At 39.6% G+C, this 27,963-nt stretch overlaps 1 protein-coding gene across 2 annotated transcripts; it reads right to left on the bottom strand.

The window, feature by feature from the left end:
* Positions 1-4: 4 nt before the first annotated feature.
* ZNF25 (zinc finger protein 25) lies at positions 5-27,963 on the bottom strand. 2 transcript variants are annotated; one of them, XM_032271734.1, is made up of 7 exons: positions 27,811-27,963; positions 23,560-23,666; positions 23,335-23,452; positions 8,319-8,445; positions 7,920-8,015; positions 4,057-4,120; positions 5-3,571 (listed from the first exon to the last, which is right to left on the bottom strand). In XM_032271734.1, exons 3-7 carry the CDS (start codon positions 23,347-23,349, stop codon positions 2,503-2,505), a joined length of 1,371 nt encoding a protein of 456 aa, XP_032127625.1. In that variant the 5' UTR covers positions 23,350-23,452; positions 23,560-23,666; positions 27,811-27,963; the 3' UTR covers positions 5-2,502. The 2 variants fall into 2 exon arrangements, with proteins under 2 accessions (XP_032127625.1, XP_032127624.1); XM_032271733.1 differs by lacking the exon at positions 27,811-27,963 and adding an exon at positions 27,390-27,789.

The following is a 27,963-nucleotide window of genomic DNA, read 5'->3' as shown; positions in this document are numbered from 1 at the left end:
AACATGAATGAAAGTGTCTTTATTAGGAAGGGGAAGTAAGATGCTGGCAGGTTTTAGATTGTAGCAGCATATGACAATTATATGCAGTACAGGCAATAGTAATGTAGCTGATGGAACTGGGTATTGTAAGTTTTTTGTTATTGGGTTACGTTAGCCAAATATAGCTTACCAATGGTATCTTATGGGATAGTAAGCAAATTATAAAATGATATAGGGAAAACTGGCCATTGATTTGGGAGAATATAAAGGAATACTGTAGGGAGGAATCAGTGAACAATTCAGTTTAATTTAGACAATGTTTATTTCATGTATTTACTGCTACATTCCATCAAGAACTTTTTCGTTTTGATGTTATGACAATTAAGCAAGTAAAAAACACATTTCTTTGAAAAAATACTTCTAAGCTCAGGCTTTTAACATATAAATATAATGCACAAAATAAATATACTGCAAAAAAACCACCCACCTACAAATTGCTGTATGCATCATTTTGAAACACGTAATGTTTATAAAAGCGTAACTCTGCATTCTTGCATTTTCAGCTCTAAGTAACAGAAAACCTTACTTTGCAAAGTGCTAGATCTTAGGCTCAAAGAGCATTTGGTGTCTGCCACAACTACTCAGCCCTGCTGGGGTAGTGTGAAGACAGCCACAGGCCAAACATAAACAGATGTTTTTTGTTTGTAATTGTGTTTTCAAAACTTTATGGACACTGAAATTTGAATATCATATAATATTCATGTGTCCCAATATTCTTTGTTTTTTTTTAAACCGTTTAGAACTATAAAACCATTCTTAGCTTGCAGGATACAAAAATGGGTAGTGGGCCACATCTGTCCAATGGACTGTCATTTATCAAACCCTGACTTAGCATAATCAGGATCTGCTCTTGCCCCTAAATCACTTGTAGGAAAAGAAACAAACAACAAACAACCAAATCAAGGCACTGGCAGCAAGAAGGTGGAGGATGAATGTTGAGTAGCCAACCTTTTTTTTTTTTCTTGCAGCGTAATTCACAAAATACAAATAATGAAGATAACCTCTAACATACAGCTGTTGTGTCTAAGACACTATTGTAAGTGCTTTGAAAATGTTAACTCATTTAGACCTCAAAGCAATCCTAAGATGTTGTCACTATCACTACTCTTTTTGGAAAGGGAACTGAGGCACAGAGACATTAAGTAGCATGCTCCATGCTGGAATCTGGGCCCAGGCAGCAGGAGTCCAGAGTCCACACCCTTAACTATCCCACTTTGCTTTTACGAGGAAGAAAAAGTTAGTGAAGGACATTTAGGATTCTCAGACAAAATACGGATAGCTCTGCTTCCTGCTTACACATCAACAGTAAGATATATAATATTTCTTACATTGCACTATTTGTTTTCATTGTGTAGACTGTAATAAATATTACTGTTTTTAGCTGTTTAAAAACAGCTCAGGCTTTTGCTATATATATAAATAAATGTGTCCCTAATGGAAAATTTGGCTGACAGTTGAAAATTTTACAAAAACAAGTACCACTGTCTATAGCCGTTTACAAACACCAAGAAATAGGAGAAAAAGATGTCTTATAATTTAAAAGGAATATTACACTTACAATACAAATACAACAAGAGTCACTACTGAGACTTAATATGTGACATCTTCATACACATAATAGTTACTGAACTAAGATTACATATTTCCCTATGTACAATTATGGATGGGTTCCACATGCACGTTGAACATCCACAAGTTACATGTTATAGCACACTCACATACACACAAAATCCTCACATATACTAAAAGAGATTTAATGTATGTTTAATGATGTTGACTAATAATTTGTGCTTTTTAAAAGCTTCATATATGTAGACATTTGCATGTTTCCTTTTAAATCTTGGCATCAGATCTGCAACATGATTTCTAGTATAACTGTTTCCCTCAGTACAAATTTGAATTTTTGTTGAAAACCTTCAAATATTTAAAATATCTATCCAAGTACCAGTAATCTGACATTGAATGAAACATCAATTCTTGATAAAGGCTTTTTATATCTGCTACCATCTATGCAGTTATCCCTTTGAATTCTCTAATATATGAGCTCCAATTATGTAAAGAAGTTTCTAGATACTAAAGGAGCTTCTCACTTGTGAGCTTTTAGATGTCTACAGCTGGCTGCCCTGGCAGAAAATGTCTTGACATTTGTTTTACAGGATTTCTCTCCTGTGTGATTTCTATGTTACAAAACAAAAGTATGACTTCTGAAAGGTTTCCTTTCTATTTTACAATTTGAATGGCTTCTGCTATCTATGTAATCTAATATTTAGAAAAACCCACCATATAAAATTTTTTCCTAAATAAACATATAGAATTTCTTTCTATATATTTGCTGATATACAGAGAGAGGAAAGATTGTAGCTAAAAATTGCCCTATGCTGATGCCATTCATAAGGTGTACCTCTTGCGTGAAATATCTGATTGTTCTGAAAGATGAATTCAGTCAGAATTTCCCAACTCATCTTACTTCTCGGCCTTCCCCTTCTTTGTGTGTGTCTTCTGATGTGCAGTGAGTTGTGACTTCTGGATAAAGGTTTCCCCACACGCCTGACACTCATAGGGCTTCTCCCCTGTGTGTTTTCTCTGATGTATAATAAAATGTGACTTCTGAGAAAAGGACTTCCCACATTCCTTGCATTCATAGGGCTTCTCTCCTGTGTGAGTCCTTTGATGTAATCTGAGGACTGAATTCACAGAGAAAGATTTCCCACATTCTGTGCATTCATAGGGTTTCTCCCCTGTGTGTTTTCTCTGATGTTTAGTGAGGTCTGATTTATAGTAAAAGGTTTTCCCACATTTATTACATTCAAAGGGTTTCTCCCCTGTGTGAGTTCGCTGATGTACTGTGAGGGCTGACTTCTGGAAGAAGCATTTCCTACATTCCTTACATTCATAGGGTTTCTCTCCTGTGTGAGTTCTCTGATGTGTTTTGAGGTGTGAATTCCTAGAGAATAATTTCCCACATTCCTTACATTTATAGGGTTTCTCCCCTGTATGTGTTCTCTGATGTACTGTGAGGTGTGACTTCTGGGAAAAGGCTTTCCCACACTCCTTACACTCATAGGGTTTCTCCCCTGTGTGTGTTTTCTGATGTACCATGAGATATGCCTTCACATAGAAGAACTTACCACATTCAGTACATTCAAAAGGTTTCTCTCCTGTGTGTGTTTTCTGATGTTCTATAAGATGTGGTTTCTGGTAGAAGGATTTCTCACACTGATTACATTCATAGGGTTTCTCTCCCGCATGGGTTCTCAGATGTCTACTGAGAGATGATAGGTGGTAAAATATTTTCTTACATTCTTTACACTCATAGGTTTTCTCTCTCGTGTGAACTTTCTGATGTCTTGTGAGGTCTTCATTTTTAGAGAAAGATTTCTCACATTTATCACAGTCATATGATTTGCCCTTTGAATGAGTATACTGATGTACTATGAGGCCAGACTTCTGGCAGAAGAACTTTCCACATTCCTTACATTCGTAGGCTTTCTCTGTGGCACAAGTTTTCTGGTGTTTTTTGAGTTCTCCATTCCTAGACAGAAAGTGCCACATTCATTAATGTGTAAAGCTTTTAAGGCTTTTCCCCCCTGCCACTGGGTGTATTTTCCAAGTATATTTGAAGACTGATTTCTAGAAATGTTCCCATATTTATTAGATCCATAGGGTTTATCCACTGTAAGCATTCTCTGACCTACACTGAAGTTTAAACATTTGATAAGGTGAACCTGTATTTGCATACTATTCACAGGGTCTCTCAATTGCATGCATTCTATTTTGTATAATAAAGCCTCCCTTTATTATTTAATTCAGAAGAGTCAAAAGACTACTTCAAAGTTTCAATTTCCTGATCCTACATGAGAAAAAGGACATTCCCATTTCGGTGATATTTCTCTGGATTTGCTTTGCAGTGTTAGTTTTCTCATGTTTAGTATTAACTAGTGCCCTCCCATTTCTAGTAACCCCTTCAAGACTCTTGCTTACAAATCTTCTATCTTAAACATTAATTCTTGAACTTGCCTTGAATTTCCAGCTTGGCTTTCCTGGTATCTTGCTTCTAGGTCATGAGTATTCCGTAGGTCTTCTACAAGATAATCAAAAATTTAATACTTTGTAAATACTAACACATTTATATTGTCACAGGGCTGATTCTTAGGCCTCAGGCCAATCTCTCGTAATGAAAGAACTCTCAAATGCAAATTTCCTCTAGCCCATTGTTTTTTGGGGGGAAAAAAACTAAAACACTAAAAACTGCTGTAGCACACAGAAGAAGGAGCTTAGTTGTGGGCCCAGGTACTCTGACATTTTTACAAACATGACCTTAAGAACTTGGAGCAGAAAGTTAAAACAAAAACCAAAGAATCAGGAGCAGAGAAAACAGGACATCTGAAGTTTTGCTGAATGGGAGTGTGGGCCCCTTAAGGACCATGAACATTACGCAGGATTAAGAAAAACTACTGGAAAACAGCGTGCCCTGGAATTACATGGAAAAGAGTAAACTGGATGAAGGAGCTGAAGTGTAGGTCTTTATTCCCTCAAGCCTAGATTACTGTGCCAGGATTCCTAGTAGTTAGCAGACAGACTTCCACTTTATTTCCTCTTCATCTATCCACAACAATCTAGGTGTCAATACTAAAGTGACTTTCTCAGAACATCTGTAATCTTAGGCTTAGAGGAAGAGTCCTGTAGCTTGAGCTTTCACTCTCCATCTAGTTGGCTTTATTTTCAAGACAGAAAGACTGAGGACCACATATATCCAAAAGGAAGGATTTTCTTAAAAGCAGCATGGTAAGCCATCTATACAAGGATGAATTCCTAGTTGTACCAGTGGAGATTTTCAATCCCGAACTTATCCTGACCACCAAATCCTAAACTTCTAGAGCACTTATTACCCATGACTCAACACTAATCTTGAATTTCATTTTCATATCTTTCTTCCTCCATCTTTGCTTCCAATTTACTACAGGATCTTTAAAGTTTCAATTATTGAACATCATTCTAGAATCTTTAGTGACCTTCATATTTATCCATCTTTAAGAGCATAAAGCAAGTGAAAGATTACTAGCATAGGCTTGGGTTGGAATTTCATGGCAATGGTGGGAATACATAAGAAAAGTTACAGGCCAGGCATGGCAGCTCATACCTGTAATTCCAGCACTCTGGGAGGCCACCGTAGGCGGATCATGAGGTCAGACCAGCCTGGCCAACCTGGTGAAACCCCGTCTCTACTAAAAATACAAAAATTAGGTGGGCACGGTGCCGGGCACCTGTAATACCAGCTACTCAGGAGGCTGAGGCAAGAGAATTGCTTGAACCCGGGAGGCGGAGGTTGCATTGAGCTGAGGTCACAACAGTGCACCCCAGCCTTGACAACAGAGTGAGATTCCACCTCAAAATAAATAAATAAAGTCACTTGATAGGGACTTGTGCAACGTTATCTCAGATACACATGAAATAAGATCGTAGGTATGGGCCGGGCACAGTGGCTCATGCCGATAATCCCAGCACTGAGGGGCTGAGGCATGTGGATCACCTGATGTCAGGATTTTGAGACCAGCCTGACCAACATATGGAGAAACCTTGTCTCTACTAAATAGAAAAATTAGCTGGGCATGGTGGCGGGAACCTGTAATCCCAGCTACTCAGGAGGCTGAGACAGAAGAAATCGCTTGAACTGGGGAGGAAGAGGTTGCAGTGAGCCGAGATTGTGCTACTGCACTCCAGCCTGGGCAACAGAGTGAGATTCCATCTGAAAAAAAGATCTTATGTATGGAAAACTTTTTTTTTTTTTTTGAGACAGAGTTTTGCTCTTGTGGCCCAGGTTGAAGTGCACTGGCGTGATCTTGGCTCACTGCAACCTCTGCCTCCCAGGTTCTAGCGATTCTCCTGCTTCAGCCTCCCTAGTTAGTAGCTGGGATTACAGACGCCTGCTACCACGCCCCGCTAATTTTTTATATTTTTAGTAGAGACAGGGTTTCAGTATGTTGGCCAGGCTGGTCTCGAACTCCAGACCTCAGGCGATCCACGCGCCTCAGCCTCCCAAAGTGCTGGGATTACAGGCGTGAGCCACCACACCTGGCTGGAAAACATTTAAAAGCTTAGTAAAATGGAGATTAACATGTTTTGGGGCCACAAGGAGAAATAAGTTACATAGGCAAGAGAGGGCCAGACTAGTTCTTGACAGAAAATTCATTTAATGTGTATTGTAATACTGAGTCAGTATTAAGTATACCATCAGGCTTGTGGTGATGTACATCTGCTGCATTATACAACTACTATGGGAATTTAAATCAACATTTTTTGTTTTGACCCTAACAAGGAAGGAAGTAGAATAAGCGGAACTATCTTATAAGAAGGTAAAATATGCGATGAGAATATATATAGGGCAAAGATGCTGGAGAGGTCAATTTTAGGAGTTATCATAAAAACCAATACATTGGCCTTAAAAATGGAGGAGGTCTTATAGGCGTTACAAAAAGGGCACAGAGCAGAAAGTAGGGAGTGTCTATCTGTTGTTAATTAATTTTTTTTTATTTCTTTTTTTCACAAACATAAGTCTCACTGTTTCCCAGGCTGCATTGCAGTGGGGCAATCTTGGCTTACTGTAACCTTTGCTTCCTGGGTTCAAGCGATTCTCATGGCTGAGCCTCTCAAGTAGCTGGGACTATAGGTGTACGCCACCATGCCTGGCTAATTTGTGTATTTTTAGTAGAGACATGGTTTCATCATGTTGGCTAGGCTGGTTTCGAACTCATGGCCTCAACTGATCCACCCACTTTGGCCTCCTAAAATGCCGGGATTACAGGGGTGAGCCACCACATCCGGCCAATCTCTTGTTAATTAATATTCAACAAGTATCTAGTGAGCAACTAATATGTAATATGTATTGATCCTCATACTCCCAACACGTCTGTGCACAAGTTAGAAAATACATGAGAAACATTTAAGGAGGCAATATGAGATTGTCTTGGTGTTATTCAAATAGGGTGCAGTAGATTTTAGGGAGGATAAACAGTGCTTTGTGGGAAGGATAAACACTATATTAGCAGGAAGTAGCAACTCTGAAATGAAAGAATTGATGAGTGGCATACAATTTATAATCTGAGTTCAGAGTTTAAAGAAAAAATGGGAAGTGAAAATTGGTGCCAAAATAACTGAGGTATTTTGTTAATAAAAGGAGGAATATATCATTTTTAAAAGCTATAATTCAGATTTACAAACACTTTATAGTTGCATACTCTAATGACAGGGAGTAACTGGTGATTCTAGAGAAAAAGACAAAAATCTTACAAGTGTAAGGAGGGATTAGAGTTTGTATACAGGAAGGAGAAGTAAATCTATTTAAAACACATCTAGCAGAGAGAATTTAAGTAGAGAGAACAAAAATTGGAGGTATGACTTAGGTTTTCTACATGTGCAGATCAAGTGTCCTTAATCGCTTCCAAAACTATAGGACATTTATAAAGAGATTGCTGAAGCTGGGTGCGGTGGCACACGCTTGTAATCGCAGCACTTTGGGAGGCCAAGGTAGGAGGATCACCTGAGGTTGGGAGTTCGAGACCAGCCTGACCAATGTGGAGAAACCCCATGTCTACTGAAAATACAAAATTAGCCAGGTGTGGTGGTACATGCCTTTTAATCTCAACTACTCAGGTGGCTGAAACAGGAGAATAATTTGAACCTGGGAGGTGGAGGTTATGGTGAACTGAGATCACGTCATTGCACTCCAGCCTGGGCAACAAGAGCAAAACTCTGTCTCAAAAAAAAAAAAAAAAACAACAACAACAACAAACAAACAAACAAACAAACACATTGCTGAAAAATATTTCAGAAGGCAAGAGGCACCTCAACAGTAATAAGTGATATGATTTCTTCTAACTCACCAGGGAGGCCCCGATGTGGATATTCTACTTCTAACATCCATGGCTCTTTTCCTTGCTTCAACTTGAAGACTACATTTGGCTTATTCACACGGTAACCTATGAATGGAAAACATCAAGGAAATGATACAAATTGCTTGGAATTTAGGGACTGTGAAAGCTAAGGAAGTGCAGTTTCAGGAGAATGATGAAGGTTCCAGTTAGACTTGGCAAATTTAGATTCTTTCAGTGGGGCAGGAGGGACATAATTTTTTTTTCAAGTGCCCAAAGTGGATTTATTAACTTGGACCTGTGAATCACAGCTAATGTCAATCATTCAACCCTATAGGGACCTCTTATATTCCAGCAACTGAAAAAGGAGATGCAGACTACTGGGAGTTACACCTGGGGAAGTTTCCTCACCCACTGAGACCAAGTGACTATAGTTTTCCAGCATCACATCCTTGTACAGGGTCCTCTGAGCAGGGGTCAGTAATTTCCATTCCTCCTTGGTGAATTCCACAATAACATCCTTTAATGTCACAGGTCCCTGGAATAACATATTTCAGTTTAATCTGAAGTAACCAGAATAGATAACAGTACCATTGAAAAGACACATGTGAGCTAGCTCTTAGTGTACTAATTGAAAAGTTCACTCTGGAGAGTTAGGATATGTGCCATGCTGTACCCTGCTTTATTTGTAGAGGAAATATTTGTTCAGTACATATTTGCTGAGCTCCCACTCCATGCCTGGAACTCTGCTGAAGATACAAAGATGAAGAAAAAAATGAGTGTCATGTGCCGTATAATGACATTTCAGTTGACAGATTACATATATGATGACAATCCTACAAGAAGATACTGTATTTTTATTGTCTGTTTTCTATGTTTAGATTCACAGATTCTTATTGCATTACAAATTGCCTACAGTGTTCAGTACGGTAACATACTATATAGGTTTGTAGCCTAGGAGCAATGGGCTATACCACATAGCCTAGGTGTGCACCATCTGGGCTGGTATAAGGACACTATGTTTGCATGAAAAAGTCACCTAATGATACCTTTCTCAGAACATATTCCCATCACTAGGTTTCACATGACTGTATTTTGTTATCAAGGAGCATAGGTTTTGCTGGGGAGGCAAAGGTGAAAATGCTAAAATACAGTATGTGAAGCAAGTGCCATGATAGAAACATGTACACAATACAAGACAGTCACAAATGGGGGTAGTTATTTGCATTTCATATTGTCATGTTAGATTTTATTAGGTGGTAAAACTACCTAACGTAAACTTTGGAATAAAGAAAACACAAGTGGCAAAGACATGAATGCATGAGAAATTGCAAGTTTAGGAAACCTTGCAATTTATGATATGAGAATAGAGCATAGGACCAAGATTAGTTAGAAGGTTACAATGTAAAGTCAAGGGACAGGACATGAAGAACTTCTGACCAGTAAAATATATTTTGCATACACATTTAATAAATAAATTTCTTCTTATTAATACATTACATACATTTGCATCTATTAATGTTTATTAAGAATTAAGGGGGCGGGTGTGGTGGCTCATGCCTATAACACCAGCTATTTGAGAGGATGATATGGGAGAATCACATGAACCTGGGAGGTCAAGGCTGCAGTGAAACAGAGCAAGACTCTAAAAAAAAAGAAATTAGGCTGGGTGTGATGGCCTATGCCTGTAATCCCACCACTTTCAGAACTAAAGCAGTGGATAACCTGAAGGCAGGAGTTTGCGACTAGCCTGGCCAACATGGCAAAACCCTGTCTCTACTAGAATTACAAAAATCAGCTGAGCATGGTGGCACACACCTGTAGTCCCAGCTACTCAGGAGGGTGAGGCACGAGAATGGCTTGAACCCGGGAGGTGGAGGTTTTTGTTTATATAAAACATGAATAGATACTCTGCTATTTCATACTATGTGCAATGTTTTATATGTCTCTGGGATGCTCACCATTCACTGTGTAGATGAAAATACACCAGGAGCCACTAAAAAGACATGTCAAGTAAGCACTGGAGTTATAGGGGTAAATGAGTGGTTTAGGAGAAAACTTTATTTTTTTGAGACGGAGTCTCTGTTGCCCAGGCTGGAGTGCAGTGGTACAATCTTAGCTCACTGCAATCTCTACCTCCCGGGTTCAAGCAATTTTCTGCCTCAGTCTCCCAAGTAGCTTGGCTGATTTTTGTATTTTTAGTAGAGATGGGGTTTCATCGTCTTGGCCAGGTTGGTCTTGAACTCCTGACCTCATGATTCACCCACCTCGGCCTCCAAAAGTGCAGGGATTACTGGCGTGAGCCACCACGCCTAGCCCTAGGAGAAAACTTTAAAGTAGAAGTGGCAAATGGCACACTAGAAAAATCAAACAAACATTTATATGAAAGCAAGCAGTGGGTGAAAGAAGTGTAACACGACTTTGTAATTAATTGGAAATTAGTTAATAACCACTGGGAGAAAGGGGGAGGGAAGCTCCCATAGTGTCTATATGGGTATAGTCATAGTGCCAATTATTTTCATTCCTTCACTTTGATTGATAGAACTGTATAAGGCTATTAAATTTCCTGTAATTATTGTATTATTTATAGTACATGAAACCCGAAAGGCAATATGTTTACTTGCAGAACATCTTGACTGGATATAAATTCTGGGTTCATTTTTTTATTTTTCTTTTTCTTTTGAGATGGAGTCTGGTTCTGTCTCCCATACTGGAGTGCAGTGGCATGATCTTGGCTCACTGCAACCTCTCCCTCTTGGGTTCAAACAATTCTACATCAGCCTCCCAAGTAGCTGGGATTACAGGCACCCACCACCACACCTGGCTATTTTTTTTTTTTTTTTCAGATGGAGTCTCGCTCTTGTTGCCCAGACTGGAGTGCAATGGCATGATATCAGCTCACTGCAACCTCTGCCTCCTAGGTTCAAGCGATTCTTTTGCGTCAGCCTCCTGAGTAGCTGGGATTACAAGCATGTGCCACCATGCCTGGTGAATTTTTGTATTTTTAGTAGAGATGGGGGTTTCTCCATGTTGGTCAGGTTGGTCTCAAACTCCTGACCTCAGGCGATCCACCCGCCTCAGCCTCTCAAAGTGTTAGGTTTATAGGCATGGACTACCACGCCCGGCCAATTTTTATATTTTTAGTAGAGATGGGGTTTAGCCATGTTGGCTAGGCTGGTCTGGAACTCCAGACCTCAGGTAATCTGCCCGTCTCGACCTCCCAAAGTGCTGGGATTACAGGCCTGAGCAACCACATCCAGTCGGTTCATATTTTTTTTTTTTTTTTTTTTTACAAACTAACACTGTGTGGCAACCAGGAAGTCTGTAAATGAAAATGCCCAGGATAAGTTGGGCAGGAGTTAATGTGTTGAATTTTGTTCATGCTGTGCTTAAAGTGACTGTGGAACATAAAGCTGCAATTGTCCATTTTGGCAGATATACATATGATTAAGTTTCCACAAATAGAATTTTCAAATATTATAAAAATGGAGTTCCAGAAGAGCTCAAAAAAAGAAGCTGTGGGAACAGCAATATTTGAGATAATGGCAGGAGACTAGGCCCAGACCATGGAGCCTGAGAGAACTTCTCTAAACATAAGAGTAAGCCAGGAGGAGTGTCTAGGAAACCAAAGAAAGGGAGATTCACAAATAAGGGACAGCTCTTGTTCAAAATCCAAATGTAGAGAGTCCAAATTAGCATAACCACACACCAGAACAGCAAAGGAGTGAAAGCTGTAATCAGTAAGCAGCCCTTTTGAGAAATTTGGAAATATCTAGAATTCCTAAGACCAGATAAGAGAATCCAGCTCTTGGATACACATCCTAACAAAGAGCTCATGTAAACTTCTATGCTCAGAGTCAAAGGGCTGTGGTTTGGCAAGGACAGAAGATGACTGATAGGAAGATTAATTAACGACTCCCCACTTCAACAACAACAACAACAAAACCAAAGAGCATCCAGCACAAACCAAAAGCTGATGAAAAGACCCCACCACATAATGGCACATAATGGTACCAGGGGCAACTAGGCAACATGATTACTTAACCAGGGTTCCTAAATGTTGGCACAATACAGACAAAAAGATAAACACAAAATTGTGCTATATACACAGACATTTTATTCTTTTGAAATACATCTGTGTTTTTTTAAAGCAACACTTCTATTTCTGTGAAAACATACAATGACTAGTTTCTTAGATGACAGCAATTCTGTTTCAGCAATTAAGACATTACCTAAGAGAATAAGGACAAAACTGACATATGACTTTTCATATGGAGAATCAAATGTTAAAAGACGAGGAAAAAAATGCCCAAAAACGATAAAGGTTTTGAGCCTAGAATTCCATGCCCTGCCAAATTTTTCATTCAAGGATAAGAAAAAAAGATGTTTTCATAAATACAAACATGTTACAAACGTACAAATGATGCACCAATTTTGCAAGGCATTCTAGAATATACTTAATAAAAACTACAAAAAAAAAAATCACACGGCAAATTAGGTATGAAAGCTAACCAGGGCCAGGCACGGTGGCTCACACCTGTAATCCCAGTACTTTGGGTGGCCAAGGCGGGCAGATCACCTGAGGTTGGGAGTTCGAGACCAGTCTGACCAACATGGAGAAACCCTGTCTCTACTAAAAATACAAAATTAGCCAGGCATGGTGGCACATGCCTGTAATCCCAGCTACTCAGGAGGCTGAGGCAGGAGAATTGCTTGAACCTGGGAGGCGGAGGTTGTGGTTAGCTGAGATTGTACCATTGCACTCCAGCCTGGGCAACAAGAGTGAAACTCTGTCTCAAAAGAAAATAAAAAACTAACCAGATATACAATAATAAGAACTTATTTCTCAAATAGCGATAACAGGAAACTATAAAATGTAAAATAGAGTGATTACAGAAGTGAGAAGGAAAAGACTATTTTGTATACTAAACTATCTTTCAAAGATACTTACAAATATGTTAACAAAATGCTCACACCTTTTCATGAAATATTCACTGAAAGACCATTTTCTGGGCCAGAAAAATAAACCAACAGAATTGAAATCATACCAAACATATTCTCTGACCACAATAGACAAACTAGAAATCAATAACACAAAGTTTTCTGGAGTATCATCAAATATTTGAAAATAATAGGTGAACATTTTATTGAATGTTATTGGAAAATAACATTTGAAGTTGGTTCCCTGAAAAAACTAAGAGAGCTGATAAACCTATATTCAGAATGACCAAAAAAAAAAAAAAATACATGTTAACAATATGAGAAATGAAAAGGGGGATAGTTACTATAGGCCCTAAAAACATTAAAAGGGTAATGGGAGAATACTACAAAATAGACTATATTCATAAATTTGACAACTTAGATGAAATGGATTAATTCCCTGAAAGAGGATAACTGCCAAGACTCAGGAAGAAATATCTAAGCTAAATAATCTTAGTGTCTATTATATTAAATAAACTGAATATGTAGTTAAAAACCTTTTAATATGAGTCACTTCACAAGAAATGGTGACTTAGGGAGCTCTAAGAATTGGTCCCTCCACGGAGGCAACCATTAAAGCTGACAAAAACTGATAGAATCAACTTTTTGGAACTCTAAAATTTATTTTTTTAACCAGCAAACAATGGAATACTTTTTTTTTTCTAAGACGAAGTCTCCCTCTGTCACCCAGGCTGGAGTGCAATGGCAGTATCTCAGCCCACTGCAACATTTGCCTCCTGGGTTCAAGCAGTTTTCCTGCCTCAACCTCCCAAGTAGCTGGATTACAGGCACCTGCCAACACACCCAGCTAATTTTTGTATTTTTAGTAGAGATGGGGTTTCACCAAGATGGCCAGGCTGGCCTAGAACTCCTGACGTCAGGTGATCCCACCTGCCTCACCCTCCCCAAGTGCTGGGATTACAGGCGTGAACCACCTCATCCAGCCTCAATGGAGTACTTACTTTTTTATAAAGACGGGGTTTCACCATGTTGGTCAGGCTGGTCTTGAACTTCCGACCTCAGGTGATCCACCCACCTTGGCCTCCAAAGTGCTTGGATTACAGGTGTGAGCCACCACGCCTGTCCCAGTGGAGGACTTAATAAAGAAAGAGGCTGCTAAATTTTGGGGAGAAAGTGTGTGGCACTCTTGTCTTACTCATCTACTGATATAGTTTGGTTGTGTGCATCGTCTTAATTTCATGCTGAAATATAATCCCCAGTGTGGGATTTGGGGCCTGGTGGGAAGTATTTGGGTAATGGAGGTGTTTCTCTTATGGATGATTTAGCATCATCCCCTTGGTGATGAGTGAGTTCTCACTCGGTTTACATGAGATCTGGTTGTTTAAAAGAATCTGGCACCAGGCCCCCAGGCATGGTGGCTCACGCCTGTAGTCCCAGCACTTTGGGAGGCCAAGGCAGGTGGATCACAAGGTCAGGAGTTCAAGACCAGCCTAACCAACATGGTGAAACCTCATCTCTACTAAAAATACAAAAATTAGCTGGGTGTGGTGGCACATGCCTGTGATGCCAGCTACTCAGGAGGCTGAGGCAGGAGAATTGCTTGAACCCAGGAGGTGGAGGTTTCAGTGAGCCGAGACAGTGCCACTGCACTCCAGCCTGGGTGACAGAATGAGACTCCATCTCAAAAAGGAAAAAAAAAAAAAAAAAAAAAAGGAATCTGGCACCAGGCACAGGTGGCTCGTGCCTGTAATCCCAGCACTTTGGGAGGCCAAGGTGGGCAGATCACCTGAGGTCAGGAGTTTGAAACTAGCCTGGCCAACATGACGAAACCCCGTCTCTACTAAATATACAAAAATTAGCTAGGCATGGTGATACACGCCTGTAATCCCAGCTACTCAGGAAGCTGAGGGAGGAGAATCACTTCAACCTGAGAGGCAGAGGTTGCAGGGATCCAAGATTGTGCCACTGCACTCCAGCCTACCCAGTCTTACAGAGTGAGACTCCACCTCAAAAAAAAATTTTTTTTTTAAGTTTGGAAGCTACCCCTTCTCTCTTGCATGTGCGCCCACTGTAACTATGGGATGTGCTGGCTCCTCGTTCACTTTCTGCCATGAGTAAAAGCTCGCTGAGGCCTCACCAGAAGCTGAGCAGATGCCAGTGCCATGCTTCCTGTACAACCTGCAAAACCATGAGCCAATTAAACATCTTTATAAATGACCCAGCCTCAGGTATTTCTTTATAGCAATGCAAAAAAGAACTAACACAAAATTGGTACTGAGGAGTGGAGCATTGCTATAAAGATACCTGAAGATGTAGAAGCAGCTTTGGAACTGAGTAACAAGCAGAGGTTGGAAGAATTTGTAAGGCTCAGAAGAAGACACTAAGATGAGGAAAAGTTTGAAACATCTAAGAGACAGGTTAAATGGCTGTGACCAAAATGCTGATAGTAATACAGACAGAAAAGGCTAGGCTGATGAGGTCTCAGATGAAAAGGAGGAATTTATTAGAAACTGCAGTAGTGGTCACCCATGTTTTGTTCTGGCACAGAGCTTGACTGCGTGTCCTAGGGATCTGTGGAAGACTGAACTTAAGAATGATGACTTAGGGTATCTGGCAGAAGAAATTTCTAAGCTGCAAAGCATTCAAGATGTGGTCTGACTGCTCCTAACAGCCTATGATCAAATATAGGAGCAAAGAAATGACTTAAAATTGGAACTGATATTTAAAGGGAATCAAAGCATAAAGTCTGGAAAGTTTGCAGCCTGGTCCTGTGGTACAGAAAGAATCTAAGCAGGCTGTGGAGCAACCACCACTCTCTAGCAACCACTAGAGAGATCAGCATGACTGAAATGGAGCCAAGTACTAATCCAAGACAATGGCAAAAGGCCTTAAAGGCATTTCAGAGATCTTCAACATAATGCCTTCCATCACAGGCCCAGAGGCCTAAGAGGAAAGAATGGTTTCAGGGGCCAGGCCTACAGCAGTGCAGCCCTGTGCAGTCTTGTGACACTGCTCCCTGTATCTTGGCTGTTCTGGTTCCAGCCTCAGCTCAAGGGGCCCAGGTACAGCTTGAGCCACAGCTGAGGAGGGCACAACCTGTAGTATTTCATGGTTTCCATGTAGTCTTAAGTCTTCAGATGTTCAGAATGGAAGCGTAAAGGAGGCTTGGCAGCTTCCCCCTAGATTTCAGAGGATGTACTGAAAGCCTGGGTGTCTAGGCAGAAGTCTGCCACAGAGATGGAACCCTCACAAACAAACTACTAGTGCAATGTTGAGGGAAAATGTGGGGTTGGAGCCTCCACAGAGTCCCCACCAAGGTACTGCCTAATGGAGCTGTGGGAAGGGGACCACTGCCCTCCATACTTTGGAATGCTAGGGTATTCCACTTTCAGCCACTTGCAACCTCATAAAGCAGTCAACACCAACCATTAAGATTAATCCATTAAGATTAAAGCAGATTTCTTAACAAAGTATGAAAGCCAAAAGGCAGTGTGATGACATACTAAAGTGCTGAAAGAAAAGAATTCTATTTCAAGAATTCTGTTTCAGCAAGACTATCCTTCAATAATACAAAGAAATTAAGACATTCCAAGATAAACAAAAGCTAAAGCACTGTTTCTTGTAGACCTGCCTTATAAGAAATGCTACAAGGAGTCTTTCAGTCTGAAATGAAAGGACACTAGACAGTAATTCAAGGCCATATGAAGCTATAAAGAACACAGATAAAGGTAACTATATAGGTAAATATAAAAGCTGGTATTGTTGTTTTTATTATATTTTCTCTTTTTGCTTCCTATAGGATTTAAAAGACAAATGCATAAAATAGTAATTATATGTTAATGGGCACACACCATACAAAAATATAATTTGTGACAATAACAACATAAACAGGGGAGAAACAGAGCTATATATCAGCAGTTTTTGTTGTTGTTGTTTGTTTGAGATGGTGTTTCACCATGTTGCCCAGCCTGGAGTGCAGTGGTGTGATCTCAGCTCACTGCAACCTCTACTTCCTGGTTCAAGTGATTCTCCTGCCTCAGCCTCCCAAGTAGCTGGGACTACAGGTGGCTGCTACCACACCTAGCTAATTTTTGTGTTTTTAGTAGAGATGGGATTTCACTACATTGGCCAGACTGGTCTTGAACTCCTGACTTTATGATCTGCCCACCTTGGTCTTCCAAAGTGCTGGGATTACAGGCATGAGCCATCATGCCCAGCCTATCAGCAGTTTTTATACACTACTGAGGCTAAGCTGGTATCAATTCAAACTAGATTGTTAAAAATTAGAAAAGTTAATTATAATCCTAAGAGTAACCACTAAAAACACTTTAAAATATTCACAAAAGAAACGAAGAGGAAAGCAAAATGGTACGTTACAAAAAATTTTAAAAGAAGGCAGTATTGGAGTGTATTAGTCCATTATCACATTGCTATAAAGAACTACCTGAGGCTGGGCATGGTGGCTGACTCCTTAATCCTAGCACATTGGGAGGCTGAGGCGAGCACATCATTTGAGGTCAGGAGTTCAACATAGCCAACATGGCAAAACCCCGTCTCTACTAAAAATACAAAAATTAGCCAGGCATGGTGGCATGCAACTGTAATCTCAGCTACTTGGGAAGCTGAGGTAGGAGAATCGCTTGAACCCAGGAGGCGAAGTTTGCACTAAGCCATGATCATACCACTGTACTCCAGCCAGGGTGACAGAGCAGGACTCCATCTCAATTCAAAAACAAACAAACAAACAAACAAAAAACTACCAGAGACTAGGTAATTTATAAAGAAAAGAGGTTTAATTGGCTCATGGTTCCATTGGCTGTACACGAAGCATGGCTGTGGAGGCCTTAGGAAACTTACATTCAAGGCAGAAGGTGATCGCAACATGGAGGAGGAGGAAAGAGACAGCAAAGGGGGAAGTACTATATATTTTTAACCACATCTCGTCAGAAGATCTGTTCACAAGAACAGCAAGGGGAAATACTGCACACATTTAACCAGATCTTGTCAGAACTCACTCACTGTTCACAAGAACAGCAATGGGGAAGTCTGCACCCATGATTGAATCACCTCCCACCAGGCCCCTCCTCCAACATTAAGGATTACAATTTGACATGAGATTTGGGTGGGGACACAGAGCCAAACCATATCACGTAGGAATTAAAGGAAAAGATGTAAAGTATGGAGAAGAAAAATGCCAAGTTGCAGAAGTAAGTCTTTATCAAATATCACTTTAAATATAAATAGATTAGACTCACCAATTAAAGGCAGAGATTGACTAGTTATTAAAAACATTGAAATGTATGCTTTCTAAAATTAAATTTAGATCCAAAGACACAAGTAGGTTGAAAAGAAAGGATGGAAAAGGCATTTCATGAAAATAGTAACCAAGAGAGCTGGCTGCCTAACTAAGATGAGACCTGAATTAGATGGCATCCTGTATTCATGGACTGGGAGACTTAATACGGTTCAAATGACAATACTACCCAAAGAAATTTACAGATTCAAACCAGTCCCTATCAAACTCCCAATGGCTTTTGCACAGAAATGGAAAAAACTATCCTCAAATTCATATGGAATTGCAAGAGGCCCCCAATAGGCAAAACATTGGGAAAGAAGAATAAAGTCAGAGGACTCACACTTCACAATTTCAAAACTTACTATAAAGCTACAGTTATCAAAACAGTGAAGTACTGGCATAAGGACAGACATACAGTCTAATGGGACAGAACTATATCCAGAAATAAACCCATGTATACATGACCACACGATTTTCTTAATCTTTATTTTTTTTCTGAGATAGGGTCTTACTTGCTGGAGTGTAATGGTACACTAATGGCTTACTGCAGCCTGGACCTCCCCAGGCTCAGATGATCCCCTGCCTTAGCCTCCCATGTATCTGGGACTAAAAGTGCACACCACCCACTCAGCTAATTTTTGTATTTTGTAGAGACAGGGTTTTGCCATGTTGCCCAGGATGTTCTTGAATTCCTAGGCTCAAGAGATCTGCTCACCTTGACCACCTACAGTGATGACTACAGGCATGAGCTATCACGTCCAGCACCAACTGATTTTTCAAGGATGCCAAGATCATTCAGTGGCAAAAGAATAGTCTCTTCACCCAATAATACTGAGAAAACTGAATGCCTACATGCATGAATTAAATGGGACCTCCACCTCACATAATATGCAAAAATCAATTCGAAATGGATCAGTGATCTAAATATATTAGTTAAATATGTAGAACTCTTAAAAGAAAACAGCCTATCTTGAATTTGGCAATGGATTCTTCTATATGACATCAAAAGCACGAACAAAAGAAAAATAAATTGTACTTCATCATAATTTGAAATGTTGTGCATTATAGAACACTGTCACGACAGAAAAGACAACCCACAGTGTGGAAAATATTTGCAAATCATCTATCCTCATGAAGGTATATTATCCAGAATATGTAAAACACTCTTTTTTTTTTTTTTTTTAGACAGAGTCTCACACTATCGCCCAGGCTGGAGTGCAATGGTGCAGTCTCAGCTCACTGCAACCTCCACCTCCCTGGTTTAAGCTATTATCCTACCTCAGCCTCTCCAGTAGCTGGGATTACAGGCACCCACCTCCACTCCTGGCTAATTTTTTGTATTTTTAGTAGAGATGGGGTTTCACTATGTTGGCCATCCTGGTCTCAAACTGCTTACCTTGTGATCTGCCCACCTTGGCCTCCCAAAGTGCTGAGATTACAGGCATGGGCCACTGCGCCTGGCCTTTTTTCTTTTCTTTCTTTTTTCTTTAAGGATAGAGTCTTGCTCTGTTGCCCAGGCTGGAGCACAACCAACCGCACAATCTTGGCTCCCTGAAACTTCTACCTCCTGGGTTCAGGTGATTCTCCTCAGCCTTCCAAGGAGCTGGGACTATAGGCGCACACCACCACGCCCAGCTAATTTTTTTTTATTTTGAGTAGAAATGGGGTTTCACCATGTCCTCGAGTGATCCGCCCACCTTGGCCTCCCAAAATGGTGGGATTGCAGGTGTAAGCCACTGTGCCCAGCCATAAAACATTCTCATAATTTAACAACAAAAAGATCAACATTTTCCCAAATAATACAACTGACCTTTGAACAAAATAGGCATGGATGCAGATTATATTCAACCAAACATAAAGATTGAAAATATAGTATTTGCATTTTTAGAACAAACGGGGTTTCACCATGTTGGCTAGGCTGATCTCGAACTCTTGACATCAGGTGATCCGCCCGCCTTGGCCTCTCAAAGTGCTGGGATTAAGGTATGAGCCACCTCACCCAGTTTGAAAATACAGTATTTGCAAGATTGGAAACTCACACATATAGAGGGCCAATTTTTTGTATACATGGGTTCTGAAGAGCTGACTGTAGGACTTGAGTATGTTTCGATTTTAGTATATGCAGGGGTCCCGGAACCAATCACCTGCATATACCAAATGATGACAGTATATACAAATGGCTAAAAAGCACACTAGAAAAAAAAATAGAAAAAGAAAAAGCACACTAGAAGATGTTCAACATCATTCATCTCTAAAGAAATGCAAGGCAAAACTGCAACAATACCACTTCACCCTCCCACCCCAATTATAATGGGCATAATTTTTTAAATGGAGAACAGGTGTTGCGGGGGGATATGGAGAAACCAAAACCCTTGTACATTGCTGATGGGAATGTAAAATGATGCAGCTGGTGTGGAAGTTTGGTAGTTCCTCAAAAAGTTAAACAGAATTGCCATACAACCCAGCAATTCCACTTTTAGGTATATAGCCAAAAGAATTGAAAATAGGTAGCAAATACTTATAAACCACTCAAATGTCTGTCAGTGGATGAATGACAAATTGTGGCATATATACACAATGGCATTTTAGTCCTAAAAAGGAATGATGTACTGCTAAATCCTCCAAGGTGGATGAACTTGGAAAACATGCTAAGTGAAAGAAGGCAGACACAAAAGGTTACATAATGTCTGATCTCACTTATATGAAATATCTAGAATAGATAGATCCATAGAGACAGAAAGTATATTAGTGGCTGCCAGGGTATAAGGGGGAGAGAGAACCGGGAATGACTGCTTAATGGGTATGGAGTTTTCTTTTAGGATGGTGAAAATGTTTTGAAACTAGGTAGAGGTGGTATTATACAACACTGTGAATGTACTAAATATTACTACCTCCCAGTTGTATACTTTTAAATGATGAATAAATAGTATGTAAATTTTACTTCAATTAAAACAAGTAAACAAAATCTTTGAACAAAAAACTGCAGGCCTAAATGGTTTCACTGAATTCAATCTAACAATGAGGCAGAAACAATACCAATTATATACAATTTCTTCAGGCCTAAATGCAGGCCTAAATGGTTTCACTGAATTCAATCTAACAATGAGGCAGAAACAATACCAATTATATACAATTTCTTCCATAAAAGCAAGAAAAAAAATCACCATTCTCAGCTCATTTTATGAGGCTCACATAAAAGAGAGACCCAAATCTAACAATCTGAGACCCAAATCTAACAAGAACATTACCAGAAATGACATCTACAGTGGTTGCTGGCACCAGTTTGTATCAGCTCAGAAGATTAAGTTTTTAGGATTTACTTGAAATTTGCCATGGTGGGAGTACTTATACTACAGAAATTGATAAACAGTATAAACCAACTTTCCCAACTCCTAAAATATGATTATTAAACATTTACTACTATATTGATCACTGATCAACATCCCTCATGGTGACAGATGCAAAAATCCTCAACAAAATGTTGGCAAACCTAATTCAGCGATATATAAAAATATACACAGGCTGGGCACAGTGGCTCATGCCTGTAATCCCAGCACTTTGAGAGGCCAAGGCAGACAGATCAGAGTCAGGAAACTGAGACCATCCTGGCCAACATGGTGAAATCTCGTCTCTACTAAAATACAAGAAATTAGCCAGTGTAGTGGCGTGAGCCTGTAGTCCCTGCTACTTTGGCGGCTGAGGCAGGAGAATCACTTGAACCCCGGAGGCAGAGGTTGCAGGAGCCGAGATCACACCACTGCACTCCAGGCTGGCAACAGAGTGAGACCCAACTCAAAAAAATATACATATATATATACACACATTATGACCTATTTATCCTGGCAATGCAAGGTTGATTCCACATTTGAACATATATCAATGTATTTCACTATGCTAACAAATTAAAAAAGAAAAACAACACAGTTATCTCAAAAAAAGCAGAAAAGCATTTGACAAAATTCAAGATCCATTCATGATAAAAACTCTGGACAAACTGGGAAGAAAAGGGAACTTCCTTCATCTGACAAAAGGTATTTGTGTAAAATCTGTAGCTTATACCATACTTATTGAATGGCTAAATTCTTTCCCCCCAAGGTCAGATTTCATTATGTACATTCCTTTGATTATATAAAGGATGATTTTTAAATGAATAAAAAAATCAAAATTCAAAGTTTTTTACAGCCTACAAGGGCCACACATATTCTAGTTTCCTCTGCCTCTCTGATATTACCTCTTACTATTCTTTCCCTAAGTCACATCTCTTTAGCTTCAATATTCTACATACTGTTTCTCGAACATGTTTTGGGGTGTTACGATTACTGTTTTTCCTGCTTCTCCCTCAGATTTCTACTTGGCTCTCTCTCATTTAATTCAGGGCTTTCCTCAAATATTATCTTTCAGGGTAGCATTGTCCTAACCAACCTATAACTGGTTCCTCATTTCTCTGTGTCACTTTGTCCTAAATTACTTGAGATTATCACTGAACATGTACCTCAGAAATATTACTCAAATGTTGACATATTGTTATAAAATATATTTTAAAAATTACATTTTTCGCCAGGACTGGTAGCTCATGCCTGTAATCCCAGCATTTTGGGAGGCCAAGGTAGGAAGATCATTTAAGGTGAGGAGTTGAGACCAGCCTGGTCAATATGGTGAAACTCCTCTACTAAAAGTACAAAAATTAGCTGGGCATGGTGGCAGGTGTCTGTAATCCCAGCTACTTGGGAAGCTGAGGCAGGAGAATCACTTGAACCTGGGAGACAGAGGCTACAGTGAGCTGAGATTGTGCCACTACACTCCAGCCTGGGCAACAGAGCAAGACTCTATCTCAAAAAAAAAAAAAAAAAATCACATTTGTTAGCATCAGTGTGATTGTCTACTTTATGCCAACAGGCAGCAATCTATTTAGCATTGCTTTCATGCCATCAGTGCAAGTATCAACAGTGTAAAAGGCAATCTGCATTTTAGCACTCTGAGTCTGGACCTCATAGACTCCTTGAGAGCATCTTGGAGCCCCCAGGGATCTGCAGACTACATTTTGAAAACTACTGTTTTATTCAAATGACATTTTGCCTGAAGGTGATTTTTAACTACTTCTATGTTTCTAATTTAGTATATAGGCTCTCATTCATAAAACTCATTACACATACACAGTCAAACAAAGTAAGGGCTAAATAAATGACTCACCTGGAACTTGTTCATTTTTCTGCTGCTTTTGGGAAAGGGTGAAAACTACAAAGCCAGAGCAGGGAAAGTTGAAAGACAGAAGTCATAAGGGATCTTATCTGGCAGCCCCAGGAATCACCTGTGAGAAATTTCCATAAAACATTTCAGCAAAATATATATGTCTGAGAAAATGTCCCTTTGACCCATTAGAAGGAATAGTAAAGACCGTGATAAAGTAGCACCCACCTGTCCACTGATGACTCTGATATAAATCTTGATGAACCTGGGACATTTTTGAGTGAATCTAAACATCTCTTTCCTATTGGCTGTTTTGAAAATTACATTTCTGTTTTCTGAATAACACAAAAGAATTGAAAACTTAAGTATCCAATAATGACAGATTAGTTACATAACATGTATAATATATCCAAAGTATGGAGTCCTTTGCTGACAATAGAAATGATGTTAGACAAATATATTTATTGACACATAAAAGTTACTGAAGTTACATATCATAACTATTTTTTTCTATTATAAACCCAAGGTTCAAAAGTCTCTTCAAAGTTCTCAGAAACAAGAAATTTTTTGGTCCCTAAATTGCAGTTTCTTAAAAACCACTTCTCCAAGAACCTTCTTTTGATGTAAATATGATATAGTGAACTTAAAGAATCAGTTCTACCCTAGGCTCTGCTATAAACAAACTTAGTGACTGTCATAGTTTCATTGCTTTTGTCTTTAAAATGAGTAGGAAATAGATAATTTGAATAACCCTTCATGTACCATTCTGATTCTGTTAAGTCTTCACCCAGGATCATGAATACAGACAGTACCTGCAATGCACTGTCCCCTCAAAACCTGGGCTGGGCCTAAAATTTAATTAGGGCCTGATGAACTCTGACTTGACAATCTAATCTGCTGACAGTGACACAAATCTAGCTTCTAAAATAACAGGCATCATAATTCTCAAGTGCTTCATATATGTAGCAAAAGGCAACTACATGTCATAATCCTTAGGTCCTTTTTATAAGCAGCAGAAACCATACAGGGCATGCCAATTGGAAAGGAAAAAGTCAAATTATCTTTGTTCACAGTTGACATGACCCTATATTTAGAAAAACATAAAGACTCCACCAAAAAACTGGTAGAACTGATACAGGAATTCAGTAAAGTTTCAGGTTACAAAATCAACATTAAAAAATCAGTAGCATTTCCATACACCAACAGTGAACAATCTGAAAAAGAAACCAAGAAAGCAATCCCATTTACAATAGCTACCAAAAATACTCAACACCTAGGAATAAATTTAACCAAAAAAGTGAAAGAGCCTACAATTAGAAGTATGAAACAGACTGGGCATCATGGCTCACACCTGTAATCCCAGCACTTTGGGAGGTGGACCTGGGTGCATCACCTGAGGTCAGGAGTTCAAAGTCAGACTAGCCAACATGGTGAAACCCTGTTTTCACTAAAAATACAAAATCAAAAAAAATTAGCCAGGTGTGGTGATGCACTCCTGTAATCCCAGCTACTAGGGAGGCTGAGGCAGGAGAATTGCTTGAACCCAAGGGGAAGGGGTTGTAGTGAGCCAAGATCATGCCAAACTGAGACCCTGTCTCAAAATAATAATAATAATAATAATAATAATAATAAAACACGGATGAATGATATTAAAATGTAAAGATATTCCATGCTCATGGACTGGCAGAATTAATATTGTTAAAATGTCCATAGTACTAAAAGCAATCTATAGATTCAATGCAATCCATACCCAAATACCAATGACATTCTTCACAGAAATAGAAAAAAAATCCCTAAAATTTATATGAAACCACCAAAGCCCCTGAATAGCCAAAGCAGTTTTGTGCAAAAAGAACAAAGCTGGAGGCATTGCACTACCAGACTTAAAAAATATACTATAAAGCTACAGTAAACAAGACAGTATAGTACTGGCATAAAAACAGACATATAGACAAATGGAACAGAGAATTGAAAAATAAATACATGCATTTATAGCCAATTTTATTTTTGACAAAGGCACCAAAAACACACATTGGAGAAATGGCAGTTTCTTTGATAAATGGTGCTGAGAAAACTGGATATCCATGTGCTGAAGAATGAAACTAGAACCCGTCTCTCATCATATAAAAATCAAATAACAATAGATTAAAGACTTAAATGTATGGCCTAAAACTATGAAACTACTAGAAGAAAACATTTGGAAATGCTTCAGAACATTGGTCTGCACAAAATCTTTTTGCTAAGACCTCAAAAGCACAAGCAACAAAGGCAAAAATAGACAAATGGGGTTACATCAAACTAAAAAGCTTCAGCACAGCAAAGTAAACAATCAGTGAAAAGACACCTAAAGAATAGTAGAAAATATTTGCAAACTACCCATCTGAAAAGATATTAGTAACCAAAATATATAAGGAACTCAACAGTCAACAAAAAGTTGACTTAAAAAAATGAGCAAATGATCCGAACAGACATTTCACAATAGAAGACATACAAATGGCCAATAGTTGTATGATAAAATGCTCAACATCATTAATCATCAGACAAGTGCAAATCAGAACCTTCATGGGATATCATTTTACCCATTAAAATGGCTATTAGAAAAAAGACAAAAAGTAACAAATGCTGGGATATGGAGAAAGGGGAACCCTCAGGTACTCTTGGTGGCAATGTAAATTAGTACAGCCACTATGGAAAACAGTATGGAGGTTCCTTAAAAAACTAAAAATAGAACTACCATAAGATCTAGCAATCTCACTGCTATCTATATATCCAAAAGAAAGGAAATCAGTATATTGAAGAGATCTCTATACTCCCATTTTTATTGCAGCGCTATTCACAATAGTCAAGACACACAATCAATCTAAGTACTCATCAATACATGGATAATGAAAATTGTGGTATTTCTACACAGTGAAATAAAAAGAATGAAATTTTGTCATAAAAAGAATGAAATTTTGTCATTGCAGCAATAAAGATCGAACTGGAGGACACTATGTTAATGAAATAAACAAGGTGCAGAAAGACAAACATGTTCTCACTCATGTGAGAGCTAAAATAGTTGATCTTATGAAGCTAGGAAGTAGAATGATGGTTATCAGAGGCTGTGAAGAGAAGCAGGGGGTGAGGAATGAAGAAAGGCTGATTAATGGGTTCAAAAATACAGTTAAATAGAAGGAATTAGTCCTAGTGTTCAATAGCCAATATGGTGACAGTTGTTAACAATAACTCGTTTATTGTGTATTTCAGAGTAGCCTGAGGATCTGGAATATTCATAACACAAAGAAATGATAAATAAGATGGTGGATATCGCAATTACCCTGATTAGATCATCACACATTGTACACATATATCAATATTTTAGGTGTACCCTATATGTACATTATGTATCCCCCCCCAAAAAAAAACTAGGAAAAACACCACTTCCAGCTAGCATGGTGCTTATAAAATGAAAGCTATCAGCCATGAGAGGCATTATGATATCACCATCATAATATGGGGGGACTGATGAACTACAGTTTTCATCTGTAAAAGAAAATTCTTTTTCCCATTTCCTCTCTTTGAAGACTAGCCTCTGGCCTGGATGGGATTCCCAGCTTCTCTTGTAAAATGCAAAATTGAGGGCTCAAAGGGTGGTTTCAATTTACACATTCAACAGTCCTCTGAGAAGACTAAGGTTGGAGGATGCAGGAAGGCCTTAAATGATTAATCTTTTGACTCAAGGGCTCTGAAGACTCCCCAAGCATTTTGGATACAAAACACTACGTGGTAAGACTGGATTCAGTATATCCCCCAACTGTGTTCTGGTGGTGCTCGAGGGACAAATGCTATGCTAAATACAATCCAAGACTGGATTTTAGTGTGGGAAGGTGCATGAACTCAGAGGAAAAAGTGAGGATTTAGATCCCACCTGCTAATACTGGGCAAACGAATTCATCTCTCTGAATCTTTAGTAGTCACATTTCTTTAAATGGAAGTGATTAAGTCGAAAGGATGGTTAACGATGATTAAATGAGCCAAAAATGAAAACAGCATGTCTTGTAATAATAGAAGCAGCTCACCTTTATTGAGTCCTGTATCATACTTTACATCTACTACCCTATTTAGTATCCAAAGGCCCCTATCATTTCCCAGATGGGCGTCGAGCCGAAATGGGACCAATTGCAGACGCTGGACCGGGGCCCACGTCCCTCTGGCTTCCTAGCGCCACGTCTGCAGCGGCCAGCTCGCCTGCCGTGGCGGCTCCGGTCCACGTCACACAGGGTGGTTGTGCCCTGCCGCCGCAGGCCTCCTTGGGCCACCCCTCAAACTGGTCGGGCAAACGCTATTCAGAGCAGGGGCACTAGCGCAGACAGCCGACCTTCACACCAGGCCTCTCCCACCCGGAGTCCTTGGCGAAGGCCGCTCCTGGGCCAGGAGGCGGCTTCCAGGCTTGAGACCCCGCCTCCCAGGCCCTCCCGCCCGCAAAGGCCTTCCACACACCTGCAGGGGCTCAGTCTCCACTCCCGGCCTGCACCGAGCCCAGGCCCCGCCCTTTGCAGCCCAGCCGAGACCTGGAAGCCCCAGAGTCCTCTCACTCTCTGGAGCGTGAGACAAAAGCAGCTACGCCAGAAAGAAGACGGAACTGCACATGCG

This window comes from Sapajus apella, unplaced genomic scaffold (genome assembly GCF_009761245.1).
Source record: "Sapajus apella isolate SASKATOON/1434 unplaced genomic scaffold, GSC_monkey_1.0 scaffold247, whole genome shotgun sequence".
NCBI classification, from domain to species: Eukaryota; Metazoa; Chordata; class Mammalia; order Primates; family Cebidae; genus Sapajus; species Sapajus apella.
The sequence above is the reverse complement of the archived record's forward strand: the minus strand, read 5'-3'. Positions and strand labels throughout refer to the sequence as shown.

Coding starts and splice junctions, on each gene's coding strand:
- ZNF25 (XM_032271734.1), bottom strand. Junction 8,016..8,318: donor TAGTCACTTGGTCTCAGTGG/GTGAGGAAACTT, acceptor TTCCATTCATAG/GTTACCGTGTGAATAAGCCA. Junction 4,121..7,919: donor TCCACATCGGGGCCTCCCTG/GTGAGTTAGAAG, acceptor ATTATCTTGTAG/AAGACCTACGGAATACTCAT.